Here is a 23,960-nt window from a genome sequence, read left to right as displayed (position 1 = left end):
TTAAGTCTTATTTCATCAGCTGTAAAAGGCCTTAACAAAAATGTTTAATTGAGTAGTCAGGTTGTATCAAAAACCAAAAGGAGAGGAGGGCCTGCAGGAAGCAAGTTTGAGATCCCTTCATATACGAACCTGAAGGCAGGGGTTTACTTACTGGACACCCTTGATCATAGCTCTAGCATGTCTAAAGTTTGAATGCTTAAAGTTCAAGCTTTTCTTTTGTGTAGGATGAGTGGGACATTAGAGATCTAGGGTCTAGATCGATTGGATAACCCTGTATAAGGTGGAAAAAAAAAACATCTGGACTATATTTTGGTCAAAAGCAGAGTGAAGGATTCAGGAAATGACAGGACACAAAGGAATGGTTCATATTCAACTTTTTTTATTACACAGATACGGAGCTCAACACAGACAATATCCTGAATTAGAATGTTTACAGCTTCACATGTCCAACATAGCGTACAGTTAGAAAGGGAAATAGCAAAGAGGGGAAAGCATGCAAAAAAAAATCAAAATTAAAGTCTCCTGACACAGTTCACTTTTCTATAGAATGATCACAGAACCCTTAAAAAGAACAGAAAAAAACAATTTTCGTCAACACACCAACCTTCCTATATAATGTCATTATTCTTTTTTTCTGTAATTAGGTATTGCACAATACAGTATACAATGCTTTCCTACACATAGCAACTCTAACCTTCGGTTTTTCAATAAAAAAGCCTTTCCTAAATAGTTTGGGCGAAACCAAGTGCTTTATCCATGATTTCAAAAGTTTCTTCAGGATTCTATCAGTGTCCACCTCTAAAACCATTTTTACCATGCTGGTTGAGCAATCAGCAGTATATATATGGTAGATTTGGTTAAAACTAAAATGATTTTGATTTCCCTGTGAAGAGTAAAATATGGCAAAATGCATACCCTTTATCGTTCATACCAAGTTCGATGGAAAGAATGATTAATTAGACTTTTCTTCACTAGTTAATGAAAAAGAACAGTATTGCTTATGCACAGCAGAGGCAAAAGCTGCTCTTGAACAAGGAGTTACCTATAAGAGATCTGTACATTATCAAGGAAATCAATTGACTAATGCATTTAAAGAAAATACTGTACCAGCTCCTATTGTTACAGGAGATATGTTCGGTTTTAGTTGAAGATACTTGTTTAAGAAAAAAAGAGAAAAGGCTGATGGCATTTCTCCTTATAACCACCTTATGAACGTTGGCAGTCACTGTATGTGTGTTTCTAAAACATTCCTTCACTCTGCCTTGGTAAACAGTGAAACGCACGCCTGTTCTCCCCTGTTCCTAAACTCCGGCAACTCTTTCTTTCCAGTCTTCACAATGGGTTCACAATTCATTGACTTGGCCCCCAGCAGTCCTCCTTCAGAACTCGAAAGCGAAATTCAAGAGAGATGCGTACAGAGTATATCTGGACGTAAAAAAGTTCCCATTTAACTGAACAATGGCAAAGTATGATAGAGGTCAGTGAAGAGGCCAAAATGTTACATTTACCTTCATTTGTTTTGGTTTAAAATTGGTTACCTTTTGACAAAATAATGACAAATACATAATACCTTGAGCTAAAATGTGTCATCAGACATACAAAGCCCGTGAGAAGCTGTCAAAGATCTGTTTCTGTAATATTTTCTAAGCTAATCAACAGTACCAGACCGTACACTCTAACCAGGACAGTTGGTGTTTTTCCACCTCTACCTTCAGAATACAGCACAGGAGTCTTTGCTGCCCATGTAGACTTACAGATGTGTTTCACTGTTTCTGTCCGTTGCCTTAAACACAAAGGGGTCAAAATGCAGCCAACTGTGCTACAGCTCTTTTTTTTTCTATTTCTGCATTTGATGTTTAATTAAAACTCAGGAGGCTTGTGCGCTCCGATCAAGAAAAGACATTATGCTTGCTGCTGTATTTAACCCTTCGTAATCCAAGGCTTTACAGCAGTCATTTTAGGCATTCCAGATTCAAAGCTATCCTAAGTCGAGGCATTCAGCTAAAGACGCAACCAATTACGTGCTTTGATTGCTTTACTAGATAAGTTCAAACTCTTCAAATCCCCCTTTACATGTCAGGTTTTTTTTTTCTTGTGCTTTGAGCATATGTGTCTTTTCCAGAAACTTTGGTTACAAATATAGTTGGTAAAGAGCCTCGTTTTCTCTGGTTTGTCTGCAGCATGCCAAAACTGATCACTGGTCTGATCTAAAGCCATGTAGAAATGCTTTGGTCTGTGCTTTAATTATTTTGGATGATAAATGACAAGGCAAGGGCTTAATTATAAGTAGCCTTAAAAAACCTTGAACTTGAAAGCTGTGCATATGATGCATCGTAGAAGCATGTTTTATTTGTCAGAGTAAAAACAGACTTCCATTCTCAGTTGTAAAGTAACGCAATTTACTTTTCATTTATAGTCAAACTAAACAAAGCATGCTTTCAGGATGTGGCAGGAAAAGATGCTTTTTTTTCTGGGTTGTCAAGCAAAATAGAAGTTGTTTCTGAATATAATGTTTAGTAAGAAACTAAGTGCTTGAAAACATATATAGCTGTGGAGATCAACTTTTGCTTTCCATTTGGCAATCAAGTAAAAAGCCTGTAATTTGCATCTGCAGTTAACATCTTATGAAGCAGTTTCTTTTATTGTTCTTGAAGAATCACTAAAATGAGTGTGGGGTTAATAAAAACCTTGTGAGAACATTAAGGTAGCATCATTCTACACCTCAGGGTTTATTTGCTGAACTAGCCATGCTTTTCTCATCATCTGACTGCTCATGTGAACAAAAATGTTGCATTTTAGTCAGTCACAGAGATCCACTCTTAAGTGCAGGAGTAATTCTCAAGTGCTGTAGTTAACATCTAAGGAGTTTGAAAGTGGAAGAAAAACAAACTATTATTCACTTTCCAGGGTTGAAAATGAAAAAAAGAAACTTAGTCGAGTTAGATTAAGGGGCCTTCTTTAGATTAAACCACCCAAGTGCTATCACCCTGTAACTACATTTGAACACTTCATTTATCTGGGATTGTGTCATCAGGCAGATGGTACCAGCGGATCAGTAAATTACATGGTATATAGAATACATAACATTACATTTTTTGTCAATTTTTCATAAGCTAAGTACCCTTTCTATTCGAATGTGTGGTTATCCTTAATCCAAACGGCTTTTTGCTATAGATGTTTAGCCTTGAATTGCAAAGTGGAGAAGTTTTTTTTCAGTCACTTTATTTGATGGCATAGAAGTGCTCTAAAAATCCTTCGTATTTGCCTGACTTCTGACTTTCGGAAAAAGCGATTCCACAAACAAAGCCATTCCAGCGTCCCTGGCTGTGAGTTGCAGTGGGTCTGCATGACTGCGAGTAGCGTGCTGCTCTGAGATCCTTGGGTTCTGGTTTTGTTTATCTGTTATTCTTTTACAGGAATTGCTACCCAGGAGGTTCACCGAGCACTCAGAGGTAGAGTGGTCAATAGTGGCCAGAGAGGGAGGCTGGGGGTGGGGAGAAGAGAGGGTGGAACAGCAAAACACTGGAGAGCCTGAGATGCACAAAGACAACCTATACAGCAACCCATATGCTGTGCAGTCCTGGGTACCTTGAAGTTCATTACCTTTCACATTGTTCACACTGTACATATTACTTTTTCTTATGAAATATGAACATTTTCAGCATGATTAATTATCAACAGTTGTGAGTCATAAAGAATGCCCACCTTTCACGTGCTTCATTCTATTTTGTCTTCACCACAGACAGAAAGCAAGAAATAATACTATATGTGAAATTATGTGGAACCAAAAGGATGTTCCTGTTTGGTCCATTGGAGAGGTGTTTGGCCAGATTATAGACTTTTGTTTTCCTCTTGTAAGCCTGGTATTAGCTTCTGAATTTTTTAATTCTCTTTCATTTTTGCTGAAAGAGGAGAACACATATCCCAGCCAATCCTCAAAGCTGATGCTCAAAAACAGTGCAGTCCTTTGCAACGGTCTCTGTACAATGCTACTGTCTTTATTGTCCGAATCCAGGAACCAGTATTACACAGCTTGACTGCGATTGACTGTCCCAAAATCGGATGACTGCCTGCCCATCTAAATCGGATGTGACTCAAAGGTCCTACGTAAGAACTTCATCATTTAAACTATAAGATTGTTCTCAAGCCAAAACCCTTACAGAATTGTTGGCAGTATACTGTGTAGCATAGGTTTGCACTTGCATAATAATGACAGGGTAAAGTGTCTAAAACTGTTGAGTATTATAGACTTCCTGGTGTTGGGGTGTGTCTTTGTTTTTGAATTCTTAGATGGTCTTAAATGCCCAATGTGTCTACAGCTTTAATGATTCCTTTGCAAATTCCATTTGCTTTCCACTCCCCCCCCCCCAACTCCCGCCAAAACATCATTTTGAAAAAATGGAAGAAATAATCTTGAAATGGTCTCTGTATAGCAGCGCTTCAGATTTCATGCTCGGAACAAAAGTCTTCAAAGACAGCATGGCAGAAGTCCCACTTAATGTGCAACAAAATCCAAGAGACTGCTCCATTAAACTATCAAATCCTCCTCTTGGGCATCCCTTCAGACTGGAACACATACATCATCTTGTGTTTATTTGGTATATGACAGCCAGGGATTAATCGCCTCACTGCTGAATTCCAGGTTTCATATAAATAAATGTTCTATTATAAGTATTTTAAACATCATGACAGGAAATGGGTGAAAACATGGGAGGGCATTTAGTCTTGTTTCTATGGAAACAGAAAGTGTATGCCCCAGACAGCTTTCTTGTAAATATGGATTGGAAAAGGGGGAAAAGAAGTGAGTTTTCTCAAGGCAGTTTCAAATTGCTCGATATTGAATCTGTTGGAGTGTACAGTACTGTTGAGGAATGTGTGAAGTGATGCTTGGGATGAAATAACTCAGGTGCTGGATTTAACAGAATTAGCAGGTAGACAGAAACTGCACAACTATCTACAGCAAACCTGCACAAGTTGTGTGAAATATCACAGGGACAGTGGAGCACATAATAAAAACATTTGTGTCTCATTTCAGAAACAAAACCTACGACAGAAATAACGTTTTAGTGACTGTAAAAGAAGTTCCCACATTGTTTTGATTTTTTTTTGTTTTTGTTTTACTCATTTTGTATGTTCCATTGAGTGCTTAAAATATAGGACAAATATAAATATTAGCATAATGATTCTCTCCATAAAGTGATATCGCTTCAGTGTCTTTTTGGACCAGTGGATGGCAGTATTTCACATACTTTCAGTAAATTCACACTGCCAGATTTAACAAGGAATAGGATCACCTACTCTGACACTAGCCCGTTAATACAGAGCTGAGTCAGTGCATAAAACCTGGCCTTGCAGGGCTGGTCTTTAAAATGAAGACACATTTCTTATTTTAAGAGAAATGTTTCATAGAACATGTGCTCAAGCATGCGGTTCTCGCACCTAGTTTCCCTAAGGAGAGGGATATTGTCCAATATAGCACCAGATCTCTCTTTGCAAAAACAATTTATGTGTACAGTGAATTCATGTGATAATTTGAATTTTGCCTTTCTAAGCTTTTTATCTATTTTACACACACACACGACGGATTTTGCAAATCTGGAAAAACAAAGCTTCTGAATGAGTAACTACAATTCCTTCAATAAAAAAAATAAAAAAATCTATTCTAAAGTTTATACTTTAAAGGTTTCTCTTATTTGGCAAACACATTTTTGGACCTCTTTAAATACTATATACATTCACATTAAGTTATCGTTATTATTTTAAATATATTTATATGTATATATATTGCCCTATGGGCGGTAGCTGAGGTTCCATTCAGTAGCTGAAATATTTTTTCCATATTGCACCTCCGTCCTCTCACTGTCTTACAATGTGAGCAATAGAAAATATTCTACATTAGGATTTTCTTGTCTTTGCCTACTATAGATACAAGAGGGACTCTTTCCTTTTGCTACAAAGTTCAGCCCAAACCTAAGGGAAAAAAAAAATGAAAATGTCCCATTTTCCATGACGGTGTTTTGAAAACTTACTTGGGCAGCACGGATGAACAATCAGGATGAACAATCAAGAGACAGGACACGTTGGACAAGAAACAAAAAGTCATCACAAACAAGTTTGTTCCCTTCTCAGATATCTGCCCAGAGGTCTTGGCGAGGAGCAGGGACATGGTCTTGGCGAGAGGGCAGGGAGGAACACACCGGAGAAAGAGGGAGGTAGAGAGAGAAGAGAATGAAGTATCACATACTGTACTTGTCACTTTGCTCTTTCATGCTTTGGAAAATAAAGGGAAATGGGAAGGTAAAAACCCACTGACACGTCTCCGCTTCAAAGCTACGTAAAACTGTAATAGTAACAGAGCAGTTATCCTACTGTACACAGCTTGCTTGGATTTTTTTTAATCCTTTGAGGTTCTCGGCCATTTCTGTCCTTCATCTTTTTTGGGGGGGCCAAGTGTCTTTTTTTTTTCTTTCCTTGCCATTGCCACGGACAAAAGCCACTGTCCTACTCAAAATCCCATCCTTCTCGCTGTTCTTCCATTTTGAAACTCGCGACACTGAATTCCTCCGTCCCTTCGTCGTGGAATCCCCCAGGAGCTTGAGTTTTCTCGAGCAGTGCTCAGCCGTCACAGTTCTCGTGTCTGTATATCTTGCTTGCGTTCTGAGGCCGGTTGCTCTCTGGGCTGACTTTGCTGCTGAGAAGTCGAAGTAGCTTGTGTTTGGTAACAAGATGAGTGCTTCTCCTTGTCTCTTAGTAACTTTGGCAGTGTAATAAAAATAGAAAGGTTTGGATTGTGTTTTTAAAATTCATTTGGGTTCACATCAGAGCAGAGAGGTGAGTCCGGTATAGATTTTCTTGGCTAGCTAGCAAGGTAGTTAACGGGTGATTTTTTTTTTTCCTTGAAAATTTTTGGACTATTCTTTTCTTTTTAAAGCCAGAAAATGAAACATTAAAATTAATCCTTTAATCCTCTTTTTAATAAACAGTTAGCCTTCACTTGGAAGAGATTCCAAGAAAAAGACGCACCATATGTGTCTTCTGATCCTCTTCTTTAGAAACAAGTTGATATTATTTCCAAGTTCATATTCTTCTAAAGAAAGGCAGGAAGCCATTGAGGGTCCCATCAAGGCTTGACGCCGAGAGGATGCTGTTCTCCTTTGACGTATCTCCGCTAGATCTATATAATGTATACCATAGGGGTGGCACAAAACGTCCCCAGTCCCTTAGAGGGACTCCCTCCCTTTGAAAAAATGGACAGTTCCAGCAATCTGTCACTGTGTAGTACCATTTTCTATGCAGGGAATAATGAAAAACATTTGGGATTTTATGCACACCCCTTATATACCATATACAGTATATATGTAGGACTTATTTTACAGAAGCCATATAGACAGCTTGCCAGATAATATTTTTTTAAAGCTGCCTACCTTTCCATCCACTGAAATGGTGGAGTAAAGACAGTAATTCACCACCAAAAATAGAAACATAATTATCTGTCGAGTAGAACATCAGCTGTATTTATAAAATGTATTTATGGAATTCTGGTTTAGTACTCTTTAAAAATCCAGTTATAAAAGTTCACTTGAACGTATTCTAGAAAGACAGGCAGCTATTTTAATATTCATTTGTAATAGTTGACCACTCGTAAAATAAGCCCTGGCCAAGTAATACTGCAGACACTTACATAGGTGTATGTGTGTTTGCGTGACTGAGAGACAGAGAGGTCATTTGGAGGTTGAAAAGTTGCAACAATGAGATCTTCAGGTAGCTAAGAAGTAGACGCAGTATTAGTTTTAGCGTTAGTTACAGCTGGGAAGGTTGTGATGGAGGTTCCTCAGTCTCTTTTGGGACGCGGGGAGTTGTAGCAGCAAAGTGGTAGCGGGCTGGGCGTGGGCGCGGGCGGCGGTCAGCGGGAGGCGCTGTCGAGCAGGGCCGGCGTGGCGGGGGTGGTGGAGCGCGAGGCACTGCTGGAGCTGGCTTCCTTCGGGCTGCCCGCCGTGCTGCCCCCGCCGCCCTGGCTGGGCACCGACAGCGGGGCGGGAGGGGTGCCCTCGGAATGGGTAGAGGGTGCCGAGGAGGAGGGGGTGCCCAGGGGGACTCCGCTGCCCCCCGGTAAGCCCTGCAGGCCCTGCCCGCACACATGGTGGTGCTTTTCCCAGTCCTTGTGCTGGCAGAAGGAGCCGCAGTATCGTGCCGTGTTGCAGCCGCTGCAGGTCTCGCTCGCCTTCCTCCCACAATTCCAACAGCTCTGGGGAGACAAGGGCCCGGCGTGAACCTTATCAGCAGCTCCTGAGAGCGCAGCATCACTCAGTTAAGAATGAAGTGACCAGAGGCATTTATTACACCTCAGAAACAAGACACCAAAGCCAGGTGTTAACTCCTTTAATCTGGGAAAGCATTGCTAACTGTAGTTAGAGAAAAGGCCTTCAGCTTTTAAAAAGACCAACAACAAGGGAGAAAATAACTCCAGTTGTTACATTGTGCACAGTCCTCTTTGTTACATTGAGTTTCAGAGGAGAAAAGTTCCAATTAATGTGCAGCAAATAGAACAGCGTTGTCTCTTGACCACGTTGTTCTGCATACGCAAGTACTTCATTGACATGTTACCAATCAGACACAGTTGCATAAGAATATAGGAAAGATTACAAATGGAAGGAGGCAATTTGGCCCATCTATGCCATTTGGTAGTTAGTAGCCAGTTGATCCCAGGATCTTATCTATTCGTTTCTTGAGAGCAGCCTGGGTTTCTGCTTCAGCAACATGGCTGGTTAGCTAGTTCCAGGCTTCCACAACCCTTTGCATAAAGATGTTTCCTGGCTTCAGTTTTAAGAAGATGGGAGTCTGCTGGTCAGTATTACTCTCCTGTATCTCTCTACATCTCCTGACCTCTCTTACCTCGCTGGAGTCCTCCTGCTGGTTGATGACTGTCAGTGCATCCTCAGAGGCCTGTCTCTTGGCCTCCGCCAGCGCCCGCTCCATCTTGGACCTCTCGGCAGAAATCATCTCATGGGCCTTGCGCTCGGCGTCGGACACGGCCTTCTGCAGCTCCGACATGGCCTGCCGCTTCACCTCGTTCACCGCTTCCTCTGGGGAGACAGCAAAGGCGGGGGGAGGGGTTAGTCACAGCCGCCCAGGAGCCCTCGCACTCCCTCCCCTCTGTGTCACCAGGACGCTCAGCGTTTCAAGCCCATTTCACTGTTACAGAATCTGCCCCCCCAAAAGAAGAGGAGTTGGCTGACAGTTACTGACATTCCAGTTCTTAGGAAATGTATTACTAGTGTATGTTACACCCAAACCTCCGTGTGGTTTTGAGGCAATCAAGAAAAAAATTCAAAGATATAAATGAGACATGACTGCATTGTCCAGTATGGTCCTCCCAGTGTGCTGTAGAAATTCCTTTCCTGCTAGCATTCTTTAAAAATTTAGTAGCATTTAAGTATTAAATGCAAAACTGTTTAACCGATTTTAATGTTTTATATTGTGTATACCATATATACCATATGTAAGAACTGATGAACTGGACGGCCCCCTTGGGAGTAAGTCTCAGTTACCATTACTAAGTGTCCAGGAGGGCTCAAACACTGGCCTTATGTATCCCTTCCCGCAGTGTTTGGTACTGACGATCTACTGTAAGAAATCCCACCTCCACCCACTATCACGGCACATGGAGGCACTCTCAGCTCTCTAATTATATAGGATGATGATTACAGTCATTTTCCATTTGTGGGAAAGATCAGTGGCATAAATTACGGTCAATTTTTTAAGAGGCGCACCCCAGCCCTGTCAGGAGCTCCGTGGCCACCTCAGGGTATGATGGGGAATGGAGCTGATTAGGCCTCCTGGTGTAGCTGGTGCCCAGCTGGGGAAACAGCTCATGTTCTTTCTGCAGCAGGACTCCTGCCTGCTCTGGAAGCCTCCCACACACTTCTTCATTCCTTTTTTTTTTTTTAGAACACTTGCCTTTCCTCCATTTGTACAAACCTTGGCCACTCAAACATCAGAATCAGTGCATCTACTACTGAAATTACTCGGCAGATTTTAAGTAAAGTTCTCAAGGAGACTGCAGCAGACAAAGAACAAAAAACGCTTAATGGAACACAAAGGGGCAGCAATATTAAAGTCCAAATTTGTGAGGGATTGGGTAGTTTTTTTGCTGGGGTTTTTTTAACTTAGGTCTCGTTTTCCAAAAAGGCTGATTCAAACCTCAGTAGACCATTGAATGTGTTCATGCTTAAAATGTTTCTGAAATATACTTTAGTGACCCTTTTTGCGAAGACAGCAGCTAGAGCTTGTGCCTCTCTGTGACACTGAATTAATAATCCAGTAGGTTAAAGTAGATAGGAGCATTTACTCACCCTGCTTGCTTTGTAGTTGCTTTAGTGCTGGTGATAGCGGGATACTTGTAGTACCTGTATGAAAAATAACTGCAATTAAAATTGCATTACTGCCAGTGAAAATGCAGTCGAATGGTGCAGACAACAGCAGAATTAATGTCATGTGAACTGCACGAGAGCTCAGCTGGACTTGACAATGGCTGCTCTGGAATTTCAATTCCATATCACTGCTTTAAAGTGAAAATTAGAGGTCTCCTTAATCAGCAAAACATTGCTAGCTTTCATATTTAAATTAAATCTCGTATTGAATTAATTGAGTTTGATACAAGTTTAGCTGTCACTTACAATTGTTTTCCATTTACTGTATTTTTGCTTCACTTTTCAACAATTTTCTTTCCAAAGAAAAGATCCTCCTAGAAAACTGAGGAAGACCTGCATTTATAATTCTGTGTTGCAGCTTGATGTGGTTTTATTTATGAACGTGCTCGCTACTGTAGTCTTTTGGAGTTTCAGTGTTTATCATGACAAGGATTTGTGCTGAATAGCCCGAAGAAAACAGCACAGAATCTGACTGGACTTTACAGTAACTGAGCACAAGCAGCCCTGCGGAGAAAAAAGCTGGCAATGGATTTCTGATATGCTAATATTGCCCACGAGTGGCATTCAGTTAAGCTGTATTCTGTCTAAACTGCACTGCTGTTGACTGCATCCATTTACTGCATTTTCACTGCAGTTTTAACTGCAGCCATTTTTCATAGTGGTGACAGATGTAAAGCCCTTATCACTAATAACACATGGGAATCTAATCTATGCCCTTATGTAACTAGACTATCCCCTCCGCTATCTAGGACGACAAGTCTGCCAAGACATACAGCACTTACCAGCCTTCCTCCAGATTTCTTCAGGCATGTATCCTGACGGGGGTCTGTGCAAAAAGTCCCGATGAATTTCTAAAGCATGAATACAAAAACAACGGATGCCTTAGAAAGTACGTTGACTCTTAAATGCCATAGGACTTCCAGGATTTATTTTTATGACATTTGTGATTTCATAGTTAATTTGATGCTACATTTCGAACTATACCTAGCGTGTTTAGTCATAGTGCTTAGGCTGGTAGAGATGCACACAAAGTTTCTTTCACAAAGGCAGTTGGTGCAGAAAACGGGAAGTCTGTGTGCTAAACATACAGTACAGTTTGTTTTAGTGATTTCTAACTGGGCATAAAGGGGCACTACGGCTACAGTAAAACACAGCTGAAAACGCGTCTGTTTTTGTCTCCTTGACGTAACTGGGCTGGTTTGCGACGAGGACAGAGTGTCCAGATAAGAGCATGCTCTTGCAGCCTGGCAATACCTAGCGTCAGTGTCGTGGAGCTGCTAGAAGTGTTGGAAGCGGAGGAGGAGGAGGAGGAGGAGGAGGAGGAGGAGGAGGAGGATGACGAGTTGTGAGGAGGAGGGCGCTGGCCAGGGCTCCCACCTTTTTTCATATCTTCTGCATCGCTGTAGCGGCGGATCCAGTGGTTCATCTCCTCGCGGTCGGCCTCCTGGCAGCGGCGCAGGACGGTCAGGGACCTCCGGGTCTTCTCCACCATGTCCATGATGCAGTTCAGCAGCTGCAGGGCGAAGGAGAGACTGAAGGAGGGGTGGGCAAAGCCCTTGTGACCCCTTGTTTCAGGGCCGCTGCCCTGAACTCGGAGCCGATCCAGTGGGGTTAGGGCAGCTAGGAGGCAGGGCTATGCAAGACGGAACGGGCGATCCACAAAATCTACGAAAAAGGAACTTTTGGGGAATTTGTATATAACACATCCATGATCCCTGATCCACTGTCTTGCTGGGGAGTTTTCTCATGGCTCATGGCTCATTTCTAATGATCACAGCGAGAGAAAGCAGTAATAAAGCTAAGACTAATTCATTCAGAAGGAGTTTTCCAATATATGTATTTACCTCATCCTACTAATCCCATTACAGAAGAACTCATTCCTTTGTTTGAAATGGCAAATGAGAAGCATCTGTGAGTGACATCAGACAGGAAGCGTAGCTCAGGGGGCCTGATCTACTGTACACAGCAGAAGGCTGGGACACAGCTACAATCATACTAAACTTTCCTGTTATAAATATTCCTGCATTTGTGTCCTGTGTCCTTTTGACATGTGACATTGATTTGTGGATAGCTGCAGAAGGAATGTCTGACTGTTCGTGTCTCTCGCCTTTCTCCTGCTTCGTAATCAAGTTGTAGCTGTGAATGTATTATTTAAGAGATCAGTAATGGGAGTGAGACAGCTGTGCTGCTGATGTGAAAAGTCTAAGTGATTCAGCCCTCTCCCCCGCCACTGCAACCCCCATTCTGCTAGACGGTTGTGACCTCGTTCTCAGCTATATTTATTTTCACGAGAGTGTTTCTAATCTGGCTGCGGCCCAGTGGAAGCTGGTTCACTCCGTGACTGCCGTCCTTGTCTCAGCTGCTCAGCCCAGCTGGAGCTTCTCTCCACTGGGGGCTTCGTTCCATCTGTGGCCCTCGTATTGGTGTTTGCGAATTTGCAATTCAAGATAGCTGAAGGACTAACAGCACTTGCTGCAGCCTTGGCAGGATTGCTTTAGGTTCCCTGCTGTTTAGTCCGGGGCTATTTGTTATATAGGCACTGCAAGCAAACATCAGTGATGGAGCTTTGATGAACTATGCTTCCCCTTCATGTGAGTTCAGTTGGCTCTCCAGAGGCTCATGTCTGTGGCTGGCTGTTATTTTCAGTGGGGGTATTTGGGCTTGTTCTGTGGATAATGCGGAGAGTAATGGAAGTGGGGGGGAGCTGTACTCCGGTGACACTCACGTTATCAAGGTGTTTCCACTCCTCTGCCCACTCCCGATCCGTCAAGCGGTGATCGATGACTTCTTCCTGACGAGCCCCATGCGCGGCTGCAATACAAACACTCATTGGTAAGCACTCAGACTGGACTGGAGCACTGCTTTGTATAACCCGCAGGGAGACTGTTTCTTGGCACTTTTCCATACATTCCCATGAGACAAAACCCATATAGAACCATTCAGATGCCACATGTAATAAGTCCTAGTATAACATCTTTGTGCCTTTCTTTAAGTGCACAAGGGTGGATATATTGGTATGTCCTGCAGTATGTTGGTAAGTTCTATCCATATCTTTCTGAGAAGTAAAACATCCACAGCAATATACCACAGTAAAACGCTGTTTCAGCAGTCCAACATAACGGACATCTTTGTGATCTTGCCCCTTTGTGTGTCCCAGAATTCCCGAAGAACTGAATAGTCACATCTAGCATAGCCCTAGATATTTAATTGCGGGGTGTGGTTTTAATATAGTCTCTCTGAGAGTTATGCACTTGCCTGCTGGCCGGGACACAGTCCCTGGCTTTGTGACGCCATGAGTGACCGTGGTTGTCTGTACAAATTTTGGAAGATTCCTTCCCTGCGTATGTAAGCTCCATGCGTGCTGCACATTCAAAGGCATAGCATTGTTCATTCAGTCCTGAGCGTGCTGGACTGTGCTGTGCGAGCAGCAGGAACATCAGCCGAAACTACTCGGCTTGCTAACTGTTTGGCAGGCCTGACAGGACCGCTCGTGACCTTGCAGATTTTCTGCGCGCCTGCACTCTCTACGGAGTGCCCCCAGCCCCGGGACCCGCTCCTTGTCCCCGCCCCTCCTGGACGGGGGGCGCTCGGGTTCCGGTCCGGGTGAGCGGCTCCGTGTCGGCCTTCTGGGCTAAGGACTTCACGCCGGCCCGGGGCGACCCGCGCACACTCACCCGTCTGCCGGTGGCGGTCGCGGCTCTCGCGGTGCTCAGAGTGGCGGTAGGCGTCGCGGTAGTGATGAGCCAGCGCCATGTCCTCCAGGCGGTAGTGCTGGGGTGGCGGGGGGGTGGGGTGGGGCAGGCCGTTGGGGGGGTGCGGGGGAAGCCCGTTTGGAGGCGGGTGAGGGGGGAGGCCGTTGCTGGGGCTGTAGCGCTGGCTGGGGCTCACTGTGCAGGGGCGCTTGGCCACGTGTTCGGGGTGCAGCGGGTCTCTCTCGGCACCATTCTCTTTGGTCCTGCGGGAGAGACGAGTGTGCAGTCTGAGCCAGGACAACGCGTAGGCTGCTGTTGACGTGATATTTAGAGCAGATGCTTTTATCCCAACACTTAACAAGACATTTAATGCAAGGAAAAAAAATCCAAGGCATTTATCTTATAGGTCTTACAGTATGTAACGAAACAGAAGATGCCATTAACCTATACAATTAACCTCGTTTCTATGATACATTATTTATTTTATCTGCCTAAAGACTTAACAAATTTATTATCTAAGAAGTCATTCAAGTCAAGAAGTCAGCATTTGAATGACTTCAGAACTGAATTATAGCAGAGTGGAGACTTGTAGAGAAATAGCAGGATGATGCTTTGCTAAATGTAGAGCCTTAAGTACTTTGGCTGAGTCTCAGCAGCAGAGCTCTCTCGTACAGTGCTCTGCCTGTGGTCATAAAGAGATCTCTCTGCCAGGGCTCTGTCCCGGCACCATGTCTCACAAATCTCAGCAACAGCTGGAACATCCTGTGGCAGCACAGTAAGCCAGTGGCTGGAGGCTGAGGTGTGCGGATTTAGGAGGATTGTCCATTCCTACACCCTCCCCCCCCATGTCTCCCAGTGCAGGGGTTCAGTATATAACCATCTGGACACAACCCTGACATATGGATAGCTCCAGAGCAACTCAGAGAGTGAGGGAGAGAGGAACAGCAATTCTCTGTGTCTGAAATTCCAATTAGTTTTTGGAATAAAGAGTATTTGGAGGATAAGAAAGGCCTGGAAAAGCACATGCGAATGCATTGATCTGAATGTCAGCGGGAACATTCCAAAGATGGGTGATGGGTGTTTGCAAATTGCTGGAGCCATAATACATCTGCAGCAGCTGGAACAGTCCTCTTTAATTCATCCAGACTACTGGCAGGCTATTTGTCTGTGTGCTTGGCATGAGGCAGCAGTCCTGAGTCTGATGTCTCAGTTGGTGAGATTTTTTTCCCATTTGCATTGTGAAATAATTCTGTCTGCCTTGATTCTCTTATGGGAGAAGAAAATACATTTTTTTTTCCATACAGCATTTACATCTTGAAAGAAATATAGTAGGTTGATTTGATTACGTTAATCCCATTCAGGCCATTGACAGTGATATTGCCTTCACAGATGTATATATACAGTATAAACCCATTTAGAAGAGGCACAAACATAGCTTTTTATCATTACCTGTGCCAAATCTACCTTCTTCACTTTCAGAAGAATACACTGATACAAATAGGGTGTACACCTATGTGTTTTATTATAGGAGCTCCAGGTTGAAAGGCATGTTTGACATTTTCTAAAGATCAAAGATGGCTCTGACTGGGGAGGGGGAGCGGTTACCTGTCTGGTGTCCTCCTCTTGCCGTGCTCGTTGATCTCCAGGAGGATCTCGGAGGAGTCGAGGGGGGAGCTGGCGTTGGCGTCCAGCAGCAGCTGCTCGTGCTGCGCCAGGTACTGGGCGGGCGTCTGCTTGGCCAGCCGGGCGCAGTGCAGCAGCTCCCGCTGCAGCAGGGGCAGGTTGGCCTGGGCGGAGCGACAGGACAGGACAGTCAGAGCGAGACCGGGATCGGCCAGGTCCGCGAGTTTCCGAAAGGCAAAAACAGTGCAGGCTAGCAGCAGACTGAGACGTGGCATAAGGCTGAGGCCACTGTCAGTTCCCGACAGCACTCCTGCACCCAGTTCAGAGTAAAGGACGAACAGCGATATCGGAAAGCTCACTTCAGCTATCCTTATGATTAAATCTAATGGTTATAATCCCTAACTTCTTTCTAGGGTGCATTTGAGCCAATTATAAAAAAGTAAAACTTTTTTTGTTGTATTGGGGAATCATAAGTAAATGGCAGCAGAAAGCCTAGATATAGCACTTTTCCATTGCGTGTGTGATGACCCAGTGTAAACTTTTCTTCATTGTGTAGATAAACAGGTTTCTAATAAAGGTGTAGATCTGGTGCTGACAGTTGAATATTGTGTGCAGAAGATGTGTACTGCAGTGCAGCAGGGTTTGAGGTATCAGATGCCCCCCGGGCTGCTTCTATCTGTTGTTGAATATGCTCCTTTTGTAGCTGTGAATGCCTAACGCCTTGCCTAGCTCTCCATGTGTTAACCGCACATCTCTCGGAGACAGAGCTCTCCCGGAACGAATTCATTTGCAAAAGGGGTACCCCCAGATTGTGAGCGTGGGTGTGTGTTTGAGGGAGAGAGACGCGCCACATCTGTTCAGCAGGAAAACAGTCACTGCTGAGACTTCTCAATTCTCCACCTCATGTTTTGTTTCAGATGTGTTGTAAACATTTAATTAATCGCGCTGCGTTTAAGAGCAGTTTAGTATATTCGGACGCCGCACTTGAAGGGTTAAGCAGAGACAAAAAAAGACCCAAGCAGATGTTCTTGCTGATAAGGAACTGTTGACACTCTGGATTGGGGGCTGCCAATTGTGACTGTGGGCCAGGGATCAGCAGATATACATCAGCACCGCAAAAAGCCCTTGGTCTGAGTGGGCCGCCAACATCTGTCACAAAATCTTCTTTTCCGGCTGAGCTTCCCCTAAGATTGCGCACAGCCAGATTTAGAGTAAACACAAGTGTGCCAATTTTAATGAATTGCAAATGATTGCCATATGGACCACAGCTCGTCATTTCGCTTGCAGACAGAGCGCAGATCGGGGACGCGTGTTTATCTGTTTGCGTTATTCCTAGTAACTCGTGACCTGTGAAAAGGGTGATGAGGCGTAAATGTGTTCCCAGTACAGAGGTTACGTTTTTTGCCATTTTCATATATTCATTTGATTGCTTATTTATGGTGGGTGAGCACATAGTACATTTACAACATTTAGCTAAAATGCATGGCATTGCTAAAAAGCAATAAAAAAAAACTGTGAAATGCATCTAAGTGCTCAGCTTCCTGTCGCATTCCTGAATATAACTTTGTCTTACGGAAAAAGCTGTTTTTACACAAGGTGATTCGGTGCTGCGTGCTTGTCCAGGGTTCACTGGACAGCTGTGCATGCTGCAGTCCTGTGGGTGTGTGTCTGGGAGCTCTTACCTTGAGAAAAGGAATCACAAAAGGCCGCAGAGGGAAGTTGGTGGCCTCCTGGAGCTTGGAGTGAAACTCCTCAATAGTTAGAGTGGAATTCTACAAGGGAAGAGATAAGCGTTTCTCCAGGTTGGAAACCACTCCAGCCAAGCCATATTAACAAACCAATACATTCACAAAACGAGCATGCACGTTACGTAATATTGAAGGATGGTGAAGAAAGGAATCACAAGGTAAATGTACAGTATGGGCTTGTAAGCGAAAGCATCTGACAGCTGCAACGAGCTCTGGTCACAGAAGGATGTACACTTCATATTTGCACAGCACTTTCATCGGTAGAATCCATGCAATCCCGGGTTCCAGCCTGTGGAAGTGTCCGGGCGGACGCAGAGACAGCCGGGTTACTCACCACGAGGCCCAGCACCAGGCTGCGCACGCGCTCCCCAATCTCTGGCGAGATGTCGTTGCCAAACTGCTGCAGGGTGGTGAGGAAGCGCTTCAGCTTGCAGAGCTGCCGGGCCCCACAGGCGGGCGGGAGCTGCTGGTTGGACAGGGAGGCGGTGGAGGACATGGCGGGGCCGTTACTGAAGCCATTGGGCGTGGAGGGGGCGCCGTTAAGCGCTGTAGGCGAGTGGCTGCTCCCGTTCAACACTGAGGGGAGAGACAGCAGGTCACTTTCAGACACTCCACAGACAACACGGCCTCCGCTCGCTGAGATCTTCTGTTTCCACCTCTTTGTGCTGTGCATCCTGAAACCCAGTTTCACATGGCCAGCGGCAGTCTGATTTAAGCCCGGAGGCATCGATGAATTATGAGGAAGTACAAGCGTATTTTTTTTTCTGATAATATGTTGGTTCTGAGCTGAAGAATATCCACATTTGTTGATTAAAATAATGCCTTTTGTATATATACAGGTCTGCACATATTGTTCCTTACTGCCCTTGTGGCTCTACTGAGGCTCATTCCACTTTGGCCGAGGTTTCTCTGTGCATTAACTTCAGCTGTTTTTCAAAGTGGAAGCAGCTGACTCTTCCCCTCCCCCTCTTGAGTCTGTTCCTCTGTGTCTCTCACTCACTCAGTAGAACAGAACTATAAGAGGAACTTGTTAAAGAGGTGCCAAAAATAGGTTTGTGGCCTGTGTTACTTTTATTCCAATAGCAGGTGTGTTGCTAAGTTAAACTCTGCACATGTCTGCCAGCTGAAAGTCGATTTGCAGCTTTCAGGTTCAGTGCCCTCCTTCCATCACCCTGCCAGTGCATTCTAACACAAACATCCACAATAAAAGGCTGTTCTTCTGGATTCACAGGCTTAAAATATACCTAAAACTTGCTGTTCCTGTACACTGGTGAAGAGACCTATAAACACTGTGGTAAGATGGCTCATAGAGTACTGGTGCTCAAAATATGAATTGTACAGAACTATATAATTTCTTTTTAGTTTAGAGTCGCATGTTAATCTCATCAAGATGGTTCTTCAGTGTCAATTCCGATAAACGGCATATTGTTAGTTTCCTTCAAAGCAAAAATGTGACCGCTGAGTAATATAAGTTAAATACATGCTTCATTGCACATTTGTTTTGCGTTCCCCTCTGACTTAATCCGTGTACATGAATATAAGTATGAGCTCCTCCACATGTGTGCTTCACCATGTGACAGGCCACTTGTGTTCTGGTTATAGAGTGCAGAGCACGCTGTATGGGTGACCGAGACAACAGGTGAAACAACGCGGACGGTCATTGCTATATAGGGAAGAAACTAGTCTGGAGCCCTCAAGAGCACAGTGGTGCCCTCTTCATCTCTAGGTAAACAAACAAACTGGACCGATACTGTCTCATACTGACACTCACAGCAATACAGGCCTCACACTCCTACATGCTATTGGTGGTCCGCCCCTGTGTTTGGCACAGGGTTGGAGCCCATAGAACTTGTGTAATCTTGCTTCATTGTTGCCCTTTTGCAAACAGAGCGCTTTGAAAAATTACAGCTTTGTTTGTCTGTTCCAGCTTTCCTTCTTCAGAAGGAGCTGCCCCAAAACCAATCCCATAACTTTCTCTCAGACAAGCAGCTGACAGGCTGCACCTGTAACTGCAGATAATGAAAATCAGATTAAAGGAGCACTCTCCAGAAGGTGTTATTATTGACTCTTGTGTATTAGAAGCCAACTTTGTGGAATGGTATTCCAGTTTGCATATTGATTTTGCACTGGGTATCTAACAAAGAACCAGGCACAGGACACTTCTTGGAAATGTGTTATTGAGACAAGTAATAAAAGGTTTTCTAGAATCTTCCTCATAACAACAACCAATGAAACAAATGAAAATGGTGTGTACTATTACGAAGCAGAATCTCTTGAAACAGTAGGTTCCAGTAGGTGTGAGGAGTTTGAACACTTCCTCATTGTCTGTTTGTTGATTTGGGAATGACTTACTCGTGGTGGGTGTGAAGGACGCGTTGCGATTGGCTGCCTGGGTGACAGCAGGGGGCGGTGGCGGCATGGTGGGCGGAGTTGATCTGGGCTGGGTTTTGACATCAGCAGGTGAATCTGGCATCGTTCCAACCTTCTTTTCTGTGCTACCTGCAGCAAGAGATGCATAGGCAGCAGACATGTGACGCAGGCAAACCAAACCAAAGCACTGCACAACCTCTGTAATTCACATCTGAATTTGACACTCTGCACAAAGGACCAGGTTCACTGTGGGATTTAACCAAAATGAAACCTGCTCATCTTTTCAATGGTTGCCCTAGGATGTTTGCATTAAACATCTCTACTTCTGTCAGGTCTGAAATGTATCCTTAAATCAATATCCCATGTGGTATGATTTAAAAGATCTGCTCTGTATTTGTTGATGGTAGTCTGTTTTGTCTGTTAGGCTGTTGATTTGTCTGATCTGCTGTTGCTGCACGCTTGGAGATGTAACTCACTGTTGTTATAAACCATCTTGTGTCATGTTATATGTAATATCTTCTCACCAGTACACAGCATTGTAAAAGCCATATTTTGTAGACTGCACACTTTTAAAAAGAAGTGTTATCTGTTTGCTTACTGCAGTCATTTATTTTAAACTGAACTGACCAGAGGGCTGGGATCTGTAATAGTGATGTATGAGACACTCAGAAGCTGAGGGGTCTATAAAGAAGGAGCAGAGGAGTGAGAGGGGAGCGATGGAGGGACTTAGGTGGAATACATTGAGCTGTAGGTGAATAGAAATCTGTGTTTTTGGAAACATCCTATAACACCTGCTCTCTTCCTCAGCTGCTGATAGCAAACCTCCTGCTCCCCAGAGCCCCCCCCCCTCCAGCCCCAGACAGAATCTTGATGGCCAGTGACAAGTGCAGCTGTATCTGCCACTGTCCATCAGGAGGGCCACTTCCATGAACCACGCCGGCCTCTAGCAGGGACCAAACAAGGCAAGCTTTCCAGGCTGCTGTCGGCAAGCATTGCCTTTCCAGGATCACAAGGGCTGTGTGTCCAGCGAAGGAGAGACAGGAGGTCTGCGTCTGTCTGCATTTTAGAAACTTTTAAATCTCATCCCTGGCCCTAAAAAGCCATTTTAAATATGTAATATCTTCTGTGGCTCTGCAGTATATACAGTCATTCAAACTTGTCAAAGTCGTTTCTAGGATTCTCCAAGAAATGAAGCACGGGGAGAATGCCGTGAGGCCTCTCCATCAAAGTCATTCAGCGTAAATCCCTCTTGTGCTGCTGTGAGCGTATGCTGGTTCACAACTCGGATACAGAGGTTCGGCAAAAATGAGGGAAATGTGGCTTGAAAATCGCGGTGACCAGTACGGCAGTGACCTGCTGCTCTGTCCCAGACTTGTAATGTTCAAGTAGAAGCAGTGAGAGGCCGAGTGACCCCGACAGGGGAAATGAATGTGGAAGGAGATCCCTAGGCTCAAAGTACCTACACAAACACGAGCAGAGGCGTGTGATGGGTTTCACAGGGGCACTGGAGATAGGCTTACAGTGTCCGCGACCTTGCTGGAAGAGTCAATCTCTCTTCGTTGACACAAGGCTGCACGCGTGTGGATGGGGGGGGGGGGAGGCTCAGCCGATTCAATTACACAAATCAGCTAATCAACACACTCCGGCTCCCAGCTGGTACTCACTGCACAGCAAAACCCAGGGGGCATCTTCAACCCCATCTGCAGTTAACCTGTAAACTGCATAACTCAGTCATGATAAATCTGGCCTTAAAACTCACAGACACTCAAAGTCCATCATGGCATGTTAAATTCCTTGCGATCTGTGCACCGCTGCAGACGATGTTTTCTCCTACTCCTAATAAAATCTTTATTCCTGCATTTCTGTGACCAGTCTGAGCTCTGAGTCTCAGACTGGTAGCGCACCACAGTGGAGGATGAAAATAACTGTGCACAGTGTTTCTGCCAAGCCACTAATAGGCCGGTAATTGGTCTCTGACCTAGAGAAGCAGCAGCTGCAGCAGTGTCCAGAGAGGGAAAGGTTAACAAGCTCAGGGTGTGAGGCAAGCACTGGGCTATGAGGAGAGCACCAGCCTGCTCAGACTGATGGCCGATCCTCTCTGTAGACCCCCAAGAGCTGGGGTGCAGATCTGCACAGAAGCCGTCTGTGAAACAGGGACCGAAGCTCAGTGTGAGAATAGATACTCTGCGCTCCTTTGATGAGGAGTCTGTTTCAAAATTTCACTGGGCTCGCTATTTCTTTAACACCCCTATTTCTGTCGTTCAGTAAGCTTTTTGATAGTTACTCATGTAAAAAATATATATATCAAAGAAAACTGTCAGTATGGCCTTGTGATCCACAATTCCTATTCAATATTCAGAAAATTGTAAAGAAACTGCCCACTTAGTGGTTTATTCATTACCCCAGTAGTACTGCAGAAATTTCCATCATCAAGACACAATCTTCACTGCCTGCTTGTTAAGAAGCTTGGTTGTGTTTTTCCTTTGTTTAGTGAATCTTAGGTGTATCATAGACAGGCACTGTTTGAGCCTGTAGTGATATGTTCCAAATTATTTACTGACAGCTGCTTGCTTATGATTAAATAAATTTGTTTGTACTTGGATGTGTTGTGGATTTGTTATGTAGGTATTGTATATGAATGTGTGTTTGCATTCGTGTTTGAAGCAATTTGCAGGTTTTTGTGTTTTCAAGGGTATTTTCAATTTTAAAAATTCCAGATAAGTTAAACGGCTTTTTTTAACAAAAAAAGCCCAAGAACCATTTAAAATACAGTAAACATGTTTCTTTTCTTAGCCCTTCAAAACAAAATGCTTCTACCAATAAGCATAACAAGTTGTTAGTCCTAATACCATGCTTACAAAAATAGCTGCTTATCCTAATACTCTTGAACTCGCAAGCTATGTTCTATATCTACTCTGTGGCCAACTGTGGCCCAGTACTCTCCTTTCTCATGTCATGTCTGTTTGTTGGTTGTGTAGAGGACATGCAGGGTTATCTTATGTGCCACTGGGTCAAATGGCGTTCAAGTTTAGGAACTCTCATTATTAATTAAGAACATTTAATTGAACTAGACGAGAAATGTGTGCAAGCTCATTGCAAATTCAACAAAGGGAGAGCTATGTTCTTCCAAAGTTGATTAACTCATTTGTTTAAAAAGAGGATAGCTCTACATTCTAGCCTTTTTTCAGTCATTTTATTGTACTTTTCTCTGCATCTAATACCATGCTTAATTGAACATTGCTGAATCTGATTTAGTTCAATGAGACTAAGACCATTATGTTTAGGAAAGAATGCTCGTAATTTGAAACATCTTTTTAATTTGCTCTCAGATGAGTTTTTTTTTAAAAGAAATAAAAGGTACAAACATCTAACCAAGCCAGTAATTTTAAATACGAAATCCTTACACAATACAACATTTTTTCACGACGCCATACATTTTCAAAAGCGCATTCTTTTAGTTTGGGGACAAAACGCGTAAAAAATACGCTTTGCATTTCTGCACATGTACTAGCAGTGAGCGTTATGCATTTGTCCACCACTGAGCTCTGGCGCAAAACACTTCACGTGCAGCCTTTTATTTGCTTTTGATATATTCCACCCTGTCTCGCAGCCACTCTGAAATCTGCGTTTTTTTTAGGGTCTCCCTCCTGGTTTGGAGTGGCCTGGTGGAAAGACGGGGACTGAACTCTGTGTGGCTGCTGCCTGTGCCTGGGCTGGGATTACAGACAGCTGCTTAATCTGAGCAGCTAAAGGACAGGGCAGGACACAGTGCTGGATTTCGCCTTAATACATTAGAAAGTATGTGCCGTCCGACACCATCTGTGGCCATCTGTGCTCCCATTGCACTGAAGGACAGCATGATAAGGGCTGAGAGGTATTATGCACAGCTGAGACACTTTCCCAAGCCTGGGATCTCACTCGCTGATCCCGTGTGCCGAACACCCATGTCTTTAATAGCTGTCAAATTAACCAAGCCACATCTGACCACAATATGCTGCTTGCACTCTTGAAGGATGTGTTCCTAGTAATCTCATTAGGAAACTGAAATCTGAAAATGGATTCTGCACGATGCCGACTTCATTTGTCCATGCTCCCTA

The 23,960-nt window shown here is 43.9% G+C and overlaps 1 protein-coding gene across 6 annotated transcripts in view; it reads right to left on the bottom strand.

Moving 5' to 3' along the window:
• Positions 1-5,093: 5,093 nt before the first annotated feature.
• cbfa2t3 (CBFA2/RUNX1 partner transcriptional co-repressor 3) overlaps positions 5,094-23,960 on the bottom strand; it is a 44,248-nt gene continuing 25,381 nt past the window's right edge. For 2 of the 6 annotated variants that reach the window (XM_088939028.1, XM_088939032.1), the window contains exons 2-12: positions 19,846-19,992; positions 17,828-18,069; positions 17,428-17,517; positions 15,728-15,909; positions 14,105-14,385; positions 13,156-13,241; positions 11,808-11,943; positions 11,213-11,281; positions 10,353-10,406; positions 8,893-9,083; positions 5,094-8,245 (exon numbers count right to left, since the gene is read on the bottom strand). In XM_088939028.1, coding sequence (XP_088795154.1) covers positions 7,904-8,245; positions 8,893-9,083; positions 10,353-10,406; positions 11,213-11,281; positions 11,808-11,943; positions 13,156-13,241; positions 14,105-14,385; positions 15,728-15,909; positions 17,428-17,517; positions 17,828-18,069; positions 19,846-19,992 — 1,820 coding nt within the window. In that variant the 3' untranslated portion in view covers positions 5,094-7,903. Of the gene's footprint in view, positions 8,246-8,892; positions 9,084-10,352; positions 10,407-11,212; positions 11,282-11,684; positions 11,944-13,155; positions 13,242-14,104; positions 14,386-15,727; positions 15,910-17,427; positions 17,518-17,827; positions 18,224-19,845; positions 19,993-23,960 lie in introns of those variants that run through there. The other 4 variants (XM_088939026.1, XM_088939031.1, XM_088939030.1 and 1 more) reach the window with 3 other exon arrangements.

This window comes from Atractosteus spatula, chromosome 21 (assembly GCF_055471065.1).
Source record: "Atractosteus spatula isolate fAtrSpa1 chromosome 21, fAtrSpa1.hap1, whole genome shotgun sequence".
Classification (NCBI taxonomy): domain Eukaryota; kingdom Metazoa; phylum Chordata; class Actinopteri; order Semionotiformes; family Lepisosteidae; genus Atractosteus; species Atractosteus spatula.
The sequence above is the reverse complement of the archived record's forward strand: the minus strand, read 5'-3'. Positions and strand labels throughout refer to the sequence as shown.